We start from the raw sequence: 12,713 nt of genomic DNA on the forward strand, positions 1-12,713 counted from the left end.
ATTACAAAGCATTGATATAGTCTCTCCATAAGAAGAGATTATAGTTTTGCAATATTTTTGAAAAATATTTTATTATTCAAAACATATCTTTGCCTTTAAGGATATGCTGAATAGAAAATATCAATGCATTTTTTGGGGGGTTTTTATTTCTAAAGAATTTATATTTTAAATACTTAAATATTTTTTTTATACTGATTTTTATATTTTGAATTTCAATACAAATAAACTATTTTTAGTAGATTTTTGCATATCTTATCCAATTGTTCTGAAAAAAATATAAAAGTCTTGTGTTTGGTTTTATTTTACTTGTAAACTTTTGTTTTCTACACAGATTAAACTTGAAACGGGCGATGCATAAGTTATCGGACAAGTTTTATATTTAGTTTTTCTACATAAACTATCATGTGATTTGATACATGTATAAAAAAATCTATGGAATGTTTATTTCATTATTTAAAACATATTTTTTTAAAATGAGGTTAAATGCAGCAGAACGAGAATTTTTTCGAAAACGTCTCGGAATTTTTTTTGTAAAAAAACCCTCATACAAAAATCTTTAATCATTTTGAAAAAGAACAAATAGCTTAAAATACAATCCATTATAATTTAAAGAGACTTGAAACTGGTCAGTCTTTTTTTGATAAAAAGTGCTCTGGTTGTCCTATATCTTTGACTAGAGAACAGAAAGCTAAACTAGAGAGACTTACCAACAATCGAAAAGGGGTCAGTCAGAGAAAATTGAGCCTTGATTTAATCGATAATTGGTTGTTAATTTAAAAAAGTGAATATTTAATACAGAAAACACGAAAAAACTCTATACAGACATCATAAAAACATGACTAGAAAGTGTTAGCTATGTAGGAAAAGAGAAATTTCAAAAATTATTATTGTGGATAGCCATATCTGACCGTGGTTTGTTTGAGCCATCGTTTCGTACTTCCGAGGCTGGAGCAATCAATACATTAGTCTACATTAATGAATTTTAGAAAAAAAAACTTCTATTCATTCACAAGAAACATGGCGACTTTAGTTATTTATCATGACCAGATTTAGCGAATTCTCACTACTCGAAGAGTTTGAGGTAAATAAATCTGGCCAAAATAAATAGTTAAAGAATCTCTAAATTGGACACGCATTGGAAATACGAGACTCTCTAAATTAAGGAATCTGATTCACCAAATGTGCCTCAAGCACAAACCAATTGAGAACTTTAAGGAACATTTAGCCGAAAAGATTTACAAGGGAGGCTTGCAAGCTTCAACAGAAAAAGTTTCCATTGAGCAAATCAAATTGAAACTAAAAGAAATTGGTTTGAATTTTTTCACAGTTGTTTATAACAGGTGTCAAATTGAGAGCTATTGCAGGTGATGAAGTTTTTTCATATAAAAAATAACTAATTTTTATTCAAAAGCGAATACTTTATTTCAGAAAAAAAATCATTGTAAGTTGTTTTTTTTACTAATAAATAAGATGTTAAAGTTTTTATTCTGTCCGATAACTTATGCATCCTCCGTTAATCGAAATGAAAGATTTTCTTAAACTTGTAGTAAATTTTGTTCTTCATATCAAAACAAAAAATGTTTATTACGTTTATCCAAGTTTTTTAGAGAATTTAGAAAAGTAAAACCAAGATATATATATTGTATAGAACTTGCTAAAATTGATAGCTTTCCAGATTTTGTCACTTCTTTGCTATTGCCAAGTATTTCAAACCATATTTCTTCACCTGCAAACATCTCTTCAAGTATTGTTTCTTCTACATTTTAGTATCAGAGTTTCATCCTTTAACAGCAACCGCATAACAATAAAACTCTAAACACAAGTTGCACTTTAACATTACTATAAGTATTGATATTTAAGTAGTTAAAAGATCATATATTTAATATAGTTGATTATATGATTAAAGAACATAAAAAAGATGATATAAGTGATTTGAGCTTTATAATATGATGAGTATTTTACTTAAACGAAATAGTAATAAACTTGTGAGGGTAGGTTTTTGGTAATACTATTCTTATATTGGTTAATGCCATGTGTATTCGATGACACTGTCGACAATATAAGTTACTACAATTAACTAATTAAAACTCTCCTAAAGCTGAGTTACTGTAATTAACTAGTAAAAATCTTCGCCTCAGTATAAAACAGTTATTGAAAATTTTTTAAAATGTTGCTTAGTGTTTATTAGGCGAAAAATGTGTTTCAAGGTCTTAAGCCGCATTTCTATTTATATAAAAGAATTTCGTATACTCTTAGTAACTTAAGAAATTCTACCGTAAATTCTATCAAAGATGGCCGTGGAGAATCAAATTAAAGAAGCCGAGCCATTAGGTTTATCATTCAAGTTCTTATCTAACAAAAAAGATAAAAAACTCACTGATCCAAGCTCAAAATCTTTCAAACTTCATTTAGAAGATAACGAAGATGAAAAAGACTACATAGTTTATGCAGAAGGAAAAGAACTACAAAGGTGTAATATGATGTACAATTACTCTTACTATTGTTATTGTTGTTGTTATCGTTATTATTTTGCTGTTACTATTATTATTATTAGATCAGATGTTTTTAAGTGTTTAACAAGCTATCAATTTAATATTAGTAACAGTTTAATTTAAAAGCTTATTATTAGGTGATATGAAAAAATAGTTTCATTTACAAAGATGAATATTTTAAAAATGATTAAAAGTAAAGTCTTTAAAGCTTTTGAATTATTTTATTAACAGCTTTCCTTTTGGAATAGTCTTTTAGTTAAATTTGTTTTACATCTTTTAAACTAAAGTTCTGTTTAAACCTCATCTTTTCAAACAAAAAATAGTTTCATTTACAAAGATGAATATTTTAAAAATGATTAAAAGTAAAGTCTTTAAAGCTTTTGAATTATTTTATTAACAGCTTTCCTTTTGGAATAGTCTTTTAGTTAAATTTGTTTTACATCTTTTAAACTAAAGTTCTGTTTAAACCTCATCTTTTCAAACATTTTACCCAAAAGTTTGAGATTTTAATTGAAAGTTTTGATCTTCATGTCATGAAAGTTTTGCTCTTCAAATTCTCTCTAGCTAATTTCAAAGATTGAGGCATCTTTGAGATTAGCTGCATTTTTTCAAAATTAAAGTTAATTTATTTGAAAATTTAATTATAAAATTAAATCTTACAGCACCAATCTATTTAAATACAAGTATAAATATATGTGTCAAAATATAATATTTTAGCAGCAAAATAGTACAAGACAATGTTATATATTTATGTAAAAAATTTCCCATTTATTATACCTGAAATAATTTTATTAAAGTTAACTGTGCAAGGTGTATCAAGGAAAAATGGGCGCAGTTAAAAAAAATGTAAGTTAAAGGTAAAAAGTTTTCAATCTACTGTTATCAGGTCAACCACAGTTATCAGGTTAGTTTACAACTATCAGGCTAATCTACAATTATTAGAAAATTATTTATTAAAAGTTATGTTATCTAAATGGCACTTATCAAAAAAACATGTACTACAAAACAACCAGACTTTGATTGGTTGTATCATGCATTGCTCCAGTAGAAAGTAATTTTTTGAACATTTTGAGATAAGTACAGAAAAATGCTTCAAATATGTATATAGATTTTACAGTATAATTCCATAGGAAGCTAGTATCCATTATGAATTAAATAAATATTTATACCAAACATCACGCAGACTTAGTTTCATTTGCTTTAAAGATTGATATTTTGAATATTCATAAATTGAAGCTTCACATAAACTTTATACTTTATACAATAGATTTATATCAGGTTTGCAGACTTCACCCATTAGTATGATGATGTCTTGGTAACCAAAAGTCTGTCGTTTTTTTTTGTTGTTTTTTTTTTTGCTGAAATCACTCATGAAATGTTAGCTCTGCGTTAATTGCTTAGCTGCGTAACTCAAAAAAGTTTTTAGTAGTTTTAGTGAAATGCCTGTAGCCCTTATATTGATTAGAGTTAGAATTGACCCATTCTGTTTTGAAGTAAAGGGAAAAAAAAGATTATTTTAAAATAAAAACTAATGGCAATTAAAAAAAAAAAATTCTGGACTGAATTTTCTCGAGTTTATAACATTTCAGTACATGTGTGCTCAACACATCATAATTTTTTGTTCTTCTCAAAAAACTAGTCTGAAAAAGCATTTTAAATTGAGTGAATAGCATCAGAGACCAAAATCTCCATTTTCAGACTCTTTGCTACAACCAAATATTTGGTTGAACCAAATAATCTGAAGATGAGTTCTTCAGCATTTATCACTGAATGCAACAATATAAATGCAATATCTTCATTATGGCACTAAGGAGTTTTTAATAAGCTGAGTTAGTGACTTAAAAATTGTTTTCAATAATGCACATAAACACACATAATATATATATGTATGTATGTATGTATGTATGTATGTATGTATGTATGTATGTATGTATGTATGTATGTATGCATGCATGCATGCATGCATGCATGTATGTATGTATGTAATGTAATGTAATGTAATGTATGTAATATATGTAATGTATGTAATGTATGTAAATTTTAAATTAATGAAGCAGTATTTAGTTACTGAAAAAAGTATTATCTACACAAAATTTATTTAATTATTGCCAGTTTATTTACTTACTGGAAATAAATTATTTTTTACTGACAGAAACGTTTTTTACTGAAATAGACAAAATGTGAGTTACTATACATTTAAATTGTGGGGATAATTTTTGGCTTTTTTTTAGATTTCTACTTATAAATGTAGATATTATTCCATTAATATAGACAAATGAGATGTCCCAAAAATGAAAACAAGATCATTCAAAATTGTATTAAGATCTAAAGAATGTAAAAATTACCTTCTTTTTATTCTTTAGATCACAAAATGCTTATGTTGTGAAAATATCTACAGTTTTATTTGATACCTTACTGGTTCAAATTCAGTTAAGATACTTAAAAAGTGATATAAAACAAGTTTAACTCTAAACAAGAATGTTTTAAGCTTCTAATAGTATAGCATCAAGTTTCTATCCTGGTAAATTATTTACCTAATATTACCAAGTATTGTTTACCAGAGGAATGATCAAAATGATATTGGGCTTTGGATAAAAAAAAATTGACTTATATTCTTAAACAAATACAAATGCATTCAATTTAAACAGATTTTATTTTGTTAATTTTGTTACTCATTTAAAGCTCAGTAATTTGAGTATTACGAATTGTTTTTATTGATTATCTTTACCAATTATTATTCATCCTTTCTTATTTTAGTGTTAAACCAAAAAAAAAAAAATCAGAACTCGTTATTCCATTAATTATAAAGAACAAATGGAGAGTTGAAGGTGATGAACTTGAGAAGGAAGCTGTTGATGAAATTCTTAAAGGTTATTTGTTATCAAATTACTTTTTTGTATATAATTACTTTTCATGAAATTAGTTAAGGTTTTTTACAGGCAACATTGCAAATATAAAATTTAAAATTATTTGTGATAGCACAGGTTGACTGCATTAGTTGCATATTTTCTAATTTTTGTTATCAAAAAGTGAAAGAAGGTGGTACTATCTAATTCTTGTATCAAAAATGTTTTTTGAAAGTCAATATATTAGTTAGGAAAGAAAACCTGTATAGTAAATTTTCTTATTTTATTCTCCAGAACTTAGAGAAGGAAATGATAATGCTGTTCAAGTTGGGCCTATACTCATGCAGAACCGACTGCCTGCTCCACGCAATGGTGAAGAAGTAAATGAAAAGTATGACATATCTGTTCGACCTGAGCCAGTAAGTTAGGTGTCTGAAATAAATTAACTTCGATTACCTTGACAACAGTTTCCTAACAAGAAACTTTAATCAAAACAAAGTAAAAATTTTAACTAAAAATTTGTTTCGTATAGTTTTTACTAGGAAAATAAGTTTAAAAAAAGTTTGAGTTGCAACTCAAAATAAGAATATGTGGTAGTCTCACAACTCTGGTTCGCTTTCAACAACTTCTTTAAAGTTTTTTGAAGTTGTAGAAAAAAATCCTTATGACAGATATTTACACTTTTTTTGCTACATTTAGAGTACTTTAGAAGATTATGATAGCATTCCTATTACTGCTTTTGGTGTGGCAATGCTTAAAGGAATGGGATGGAGTGAAGGAAAACCAATTGGTTTAAATAATACAGGTTTAGTGGAGCCTATTGAGTATATTCCTAGGCATAAAGGTCTTGGATTGGGGGCTGAAAAACGAAATGAGCCAAGTGATTCAACTCGCAAAAGAAAGTTAGGTGATGATGATTTAAAAAAGAAAGTGAGTCAGTTAGTATTTTTTGTAAATTTATTTATCTAAAAAAATTAATTTGTTGTCTAAATTTCCAAGTGTTGATAGAGTTTGTAATAATAAAGAATTCTGCATTGCTGATGAAGCTTTTGATTGTACTTTTTTAAACTTTTGTAATATATAGTTGGTTTTAAAAGTAATATAAATCTTCATGATAAAAACTTTTTTTTAAGGATTTTACTCCGATTATTGAAAAAGATGGACGAGTAAGGCATATCAAAGGGTTGAGTGAGGAAGTGAAAGACAACTCTTTAGGTATTATTTTGTAGAAGGGAAAAAGTAGAATTATGGTGAAAAGTGAGATTACAGAATGGGCTCTTAATTCTTATTTCTCTTATTAAGTTTCTAGTATTCCAGAAAGCTTTTTAACTTTTCGCTTCAGTATTTTATTACATTATTGCTATTTGACCTTTAAATTAAAATAATTTTAACTTAAAGGTCTATTTTTCTATTGTTGGGTTAATGGTGAGATTTTGAACATTGTATTCCACAAGCAATCAATCCTCTCCCATTTCTTTTGTTACTATTTGATTATTAGATTGTGGAATACAAAAATTGTATTCCACAATCTAATGATTAATCAAATTGCAACAAAAGAAATGGGAAGGCTATAGTATAGGCAGTCTACTATACAGGCTTTATGATGTTTCATAATAAACTTATTACAACTGGTTACATTCTCCTTGAGCTATGTAACCATTTCAGATGTGTTAAAAATTAGTTAAAGGACCAAAAAATCTCTGCAGTCCTTTTATTAACTATTATACTCCAAAATGCTGAAAAATTAACTAGAAAAATGTTCCATGATAGTTGAAATGATTTTAAAATGTTAAATCGTAAAATTATATTTTTAAGAAGACTAATTCATTTTTTCTCTTCAATACTCAAACCAAAATCAACATATTCATTGATTTCAGTTTGAGAAAAATTCCCAAATTTTTAAGAATAGAGTTATAAGTAAACTAAGTAAAGTAGTTAATAAGCAATTTTTTTTTTTAAATATTTGACTAATTAAGCAATATTTTAAATGAAAAATATGTGATCTAGGTTTTTTGTAAACACTACCACAAGACTATCACTAGTAGCTACCATTACCACTAGTAGCTATGACTACCACTAATAATGTTTACAAAAAATCCTACATTTTCCATTTAAAACATTTCTTGTTAAATTTACTTCAATTTTTTTTTTACAAGATCAAATTTGTAAATAAATTTATTTAGTTTGAAAATTGAATTTCAGGCTATTTCCCTGGCTGTTATGTATATATTCTAAAAGGCCCACATAAAGATTTGTCTGGAAAAGTAAGTGTTTTGTTAAATGTTCCTTTTTTCATATTTAAAAGTACAGCTCTGTTATTACAACCTAACTTAATTTTATTAGTTTTGCCTGACATTGAACTGTGTACTTAGCTGCCAACAATATCCCAAGTTATTACACACAATAACTGGGGCAATGTACAACAAAGATCTTGTGCCATTATGATTTTAATAAATACACTTATCTTTTAGAATGTGGTTTAATTTGATCACATAATGATGTCACTAGATTTTTTAGTTTACTGTAGAACTTTTTTTGTAAAAGGTGCTAGTAAAAAGTAATGGACCAAAGAAAATCTATGTGGATAAAACGATTTTATTATTAAAAAGTTAAAGGAGTGCTTTCGCTATGTTGAGCAAAAAATCATAAAAAAACTTTCATCATTGTGAAAACAAGTAATAATAATTTTTTTTTTTTTAATTGTGATAGCATCAGTTTTTTCATATTGTGATGTGAGGCTTTTATGGGGTTTGGTGTTACATACGAGAATGATTAGTATATGAGTTGATTTGTTGTGTAAAATTAAGGTTACTTCTTTAACCGCTTCTAAATGACTTAAATTTTTTACTTACACACTTTACTTATATATACTAATTGAGAAATCTTTCTGAATAACTCAGACAATATAACTGAAAAAAATTTCAAAGAAAGTAATTCTTTTATACAAATCAGTTTAAAGTTGTAAAGTATTTAAAGAACTACATAAATTTTCTTTGGTAGAATCAATAAAATCCTTGTATGAGATAAAAGAAAGTAGACTAAAAATGACATGTAGAAATCAACCACAGTTCGCACAATTATATTTCATTAAGTTACTTTTATATTGAAAATTGATGATTGACTTATACATCAGATATATTGAAAATTGAGGATTGATCTATACATCAGATATATACATCAGATATAGTTGTAGATAGTTTTATTTGTATCAACTTAAGCTTCATCAAACTTTTATATTTATTTAACTAAAAAAATAATACCACACTCTGTACAACTATAATTAACAAGTCTTGCAATCTGTAAGTATGCATCTTTAGATTATTTCAGTAGATGAGGATACAACACGAATTTCCATTCAGCTTGGTCTTAGTCAAGAGGTGTGTATTTACATTCTTTGTAGTAGACAAATATCTTTCATGTATGTAATTATGTTGTCTGTTTACTAATCGTAAGTATTTATTTAGTTTGAATATATTTTATGCTCAGTAAACAACCAATAACTTTTTTTTTTAAAGTAGCTTATAAGAGCAATTGTAATCTAAAAGCTGCCTGTAATTTATTTACCCTTGTAATATTTCTAATTGTTTTCATAGTTCAAAAAAAAAGAATTATTTGTTATCTTTTTAGGTGATCCAAATGAGTCAATACAATGCAGAGCTCATAGACCTAGAAACATATAAAATTTCAACAAGTAACATATTTTCTTTTATTGTAAAATTTACTTTTATCTTTTTGCATTACAGTTTACTAGAATTATTGTTATTAAGGTAAATCTTCAAAAGGAACTAATAGCAAAACTTGCAATAAGAAACAAAATATCAGGTATTTTCTTGTTTTCTTAAATTGTTTTCCTAAATATTATTAAAGTTAGATGTTGTCAATTAATAACACTTACTGGTACTTTGGTTTATTCCATTTTATTGCAATAGATTTTCCCTGTTAATATTTTATAGCAATAAATTAATTTAAAACATTTTTAGTGATAATGAGGAAAGTGATACTAAACCCAGTTGGTTAGTCCCTAACATTCGTGCTCGCATAATTAGTCAGAAATATAAGAATGGGAAGTTCTATAATAAAAAGGTTATGGTTGAATTTTTTTTTAATTTTTAATTTTATAAGTTTGTACACAGTTTGGTACTACAAGGTATAATTTACATGCTTTATGTTTCCTGTAAGTGTTATTTACAGGCAATAGCAATAAGTAACTGAAAATTTGTTAATAAAATGCATGTTTGGGAAGTTAACAGAAATTATAACTTTTTGAATGTTTTTTTCCATAGGTTATAGTACTTGATGTTATTAGTCACAATGTATGCACTTGTACGACTGACGACAAAAAGCATTTAGAAGGTTTTTCTGCATGAACTTTAATTTATGCAAATTTTTTAATATATGAATGCAGTTGTCTTTCCTTCACTATTCATCATCCCATTCCCATAATTGTCTACTTAACTACATGATTTTCTTTTTTTTTTTTTTAATCCATCTAGATGTCCGTCAAAAGTATCTGGAGACTGTTATACCCCGAGTGAAAGGTTCATATGTAATGATCGTTTTGGGGAAATACAGAGGAAGGGTAAATCTTTATTAACAATTTATCTTCATATTAGTATATTATTAAAATGTGTCAATTATCTGGCGAGTTTTTTTATATTTATTTTCTATTTTCAGCTTGCGAAGCTTCTGGAACGTAATAGTAAAGATTGCAATGCGCTTGTTCAAATGACATCTGATAAACACGTAATAAAATTATCTTATGATTACCTGTCCGAATACCTCGGAGAACTACCGGATGACGAGTTTTTGTAATAGTTCATATTTAATTCATCGTAAAAGCGTTACAAGATAAAAATTTCTTACGATTACCTGTCTATATACCTCAGAGAACATTCAAATGACTAGTTTTTAGGTGATTCATAAGCAGTTAATCGTAAAAGCATTTTAACACTTGTCTAGCTAATTAACGCTAAATAAATTATCTCTATTTGAAAGAGACAGTGTTATCAGAGGACGTCGTAGTGGGGGGCTCTCCATGAACATGACTGATTATAAGAACGCTATTACCGTCCGTTTTGGCATCACACCGAAGCTGGTCTTAAAGACACCTATTTCTCCTAAGCAATTTGTGTTGCTCTAATATCTTGCTAGAGCCATTTGATGCCCTGTGTCTGAACTAAATGAATAGACAGTTGACTAACTACGATTTGTGTGTAAATGAATTTAATGAAATAAGTAAAATGCTCTTTTTATTTATTACAAATTTTTCAAACCAATTTTGTTGCATCGTTCATCGTATATGTATTATAATAGAGTAATCATTATCAACGGTCTGTTAGTAAGGAAAATGCTTCTAGATTTAAGATTTAACTCCTCTTTTTGTCTTTTTTCATTTTTTTTCCTTTTCTTTATTTGGGCTCTAAAAATTGAACTCGTTGCTTTATACATAAATGTTTTTGCTATTTCTCATTGGTTTTCGATTCTTTGTGTGTGTGTGTGTGTTTGTTTTTATTCCTTCGATCACCGTTATTGTTATCCTATCAACACGCTTTAAGGGGATTAAGTGAAAAGAACATACTGCCTTTGGGGTTTGGTTTAGACAAGTTAGAAATGGCAAACAAAGCAAATATTCTCTTTTTTTTTCTTTCGGTTAATTGGTAAATTAAAATTGTAATGAAAATAGTTTTTCAAAAACAGTGTCGCCCTGGAAACTCGAAAACATTGAACGTGTTTTTTTCTTTTAAGACTTAAAATAACTCAATTTGGAAAAAAAGTTATAAAAAAAGTAAAACGTATTATTATTACTTTCTTTTCTTTTTGTATTGACAGAATGATAATCAGTTTTATTATTACACTGATTTTTATTATTACACTGTTTTTTATTATTATTACACTGATGTTTAGTCATACAAAGATGAATCGGATGTAAGTGAATAACGAGCTGGATATTCATCAAAGATAATATAAATAACCATAATGAAAATACAACCATCATTGTGCAATAATGATTTTATGAATTACCCTTTATTCTTTGACAAAAAAAGATTTCTTATAATGAATCCCATGTATCAGCGTTACTTTATAGAAAAAAAGTTGTCTATTTATATTTTAAACATTAAGTAGAGTAAAAAAAAATAATTCTTTTTTTCACTTGCACCAAAAGTTCAGCAATAAATCTTGTGGTATTCAGATTATCATCGATATGGTTAAATGTTGACATTTTTAAAACATTTTTATGTTTATAAATTACACTAATGTAAATCATACACCCTCAAATGTTGATAAATCAAGCTCTTCAAGTTTTTTTTTTTATATTCGTTACTTTTGGAAGATATTTTTTTGTTACTGAGTTTTTAGAGAGAAATCTAACTTTCCTAATATCAATTTCAAAGCAATTTTTCCTGCTTGTTAACAGAATTCCTTGTTAATTTTTGAAAGTAGAATAATTTTTTATACTGATATTTGAATTAACAGCTCTAGTTTATTCACACGAAGAGATCTATACGTTAATTAAATATATATATATATATATATATATATATATATATATATATATATATATATATATATATATATATATATATATATATATATATATATATATATATATATATATATGTAATCTTCGATTTACAAAACTTTTAAAAAATATCGTGTAATCAAATTTTTATACTGATCTCTAATGTAAATAGTTTTGAATGTGCATATTTTAAGTTATACAAATAGTTTTTAGCCCTAATACAAAAAAATTATCAAAAGTTTTAAAATATATTTACATCTATAATATATCCCTAAAAGCATTCTCAAAAAGAAATATTTCTGTCAATTTTTTAATCATTACATAATATCTTTTATGATGCATTCACCTTTCCTTTAGAAATTTTTTAAAGATTTAGCAAGAGAAAACGTTAAACACAGACTGATCAGTTGAAACACTTTTAAGATAACAAATCCGTTATGTTACATAAAGAAAATACCGGTAATCTAATAAAAATCTAATAACCTTACAAAAATATTTAATAATCTAATAACCTTACAAAAATATTTTCGTTATAAGAACTCGAAACTGTAAATCAAAGCAACGGAAAAACAAACAAGTTCATTTCGTCTGTCATCTATGATTTAATATGCACATCATTTATTGATCTAAAGCATTATAATAGTTACAAGCATATAAAATATCCGCATCATTCCGCCAACGTAAAGTGAATTTAAATATGAAAGATTCCAGGCTATGAAAACGGGGGAAAATGTTTAAGGCCAAATTTAAAAAAAATTCTTATCGGAGAACGATTATCATCACTGTCAAATGTTCCATTTGTTTTACATAGAGAGTGAACCAGCAGTAGGATTTTCGTACGAAAACTGGGCTTCT

The 12,713-nt window shown here is 26.8% G+C and overlaps 1 protein-coding gene across 2 annotated transcripts; it reads left to right on the forward strand.

Moving 5' to 3' along the window:
* The first annotated feature begins 1,968 nt into the window (after positions 1-1,968).
* Positions 1,969-10,614, forward strand: LOC145190398 (G-patch domain and KOW motifs-containing protein-like). Of its 2 annotated transcripts, none has more exons than XR_016449822.1 (13): positions 1,969-2,470; positions 5,250-5,362; positions 5,633-5,757; positions 6,038-6,276; positions 6,472-6,553; positions 7,541-7,602; positions 8,656-8,715; positions 8,966-9,029; positions 9,106-9,160; positions 9,319-9,421; positions 9,622-9,691; positions 9,832-9,917; positions 10,013-10,614. XR_016449822.1 is itself a non-coding variant. In XM_090078798.1 (13 exons), exons 1-13 carry the CDS (start codon positions 2,292-2,294, stop codon positions 10,148-10,150), a joined length of 1,368 nt encoding a protein of 455 aa, XP_089934924.1. In that variant the 5' UTR covers positions 1,969-2,291; the 3' UTR covers positions 10,151-10,614. The 2 variants fall into 2 exon arrangements, 1 of the variants encoding a protein (XP_089934924.1); XM_090078798.1 differs by having other exon boundaries at positions 6,038-6,268.
* Positions 10,615-12,713: the final 2,099 nt, after the last annotated feature.

The sequence above is a fragment of the Hydra viridissima genome, unplaced genomic scaffold, assembly GCF_058129835.1.
Source record: "Hydra viridissima isolate aposymbiotic clone 2 unplaced genomic scaffold, HvirCarnegie_v1 scaffold_2, whole genome shotgun sequence".
Taxonomy (NCBI): domain Eukaryota; kingdom Metazoa; phylum Cnidaria; class Hydrozoa; order Anthoathecata; family Hydridae; genus Hydra; species Hydra viridissima.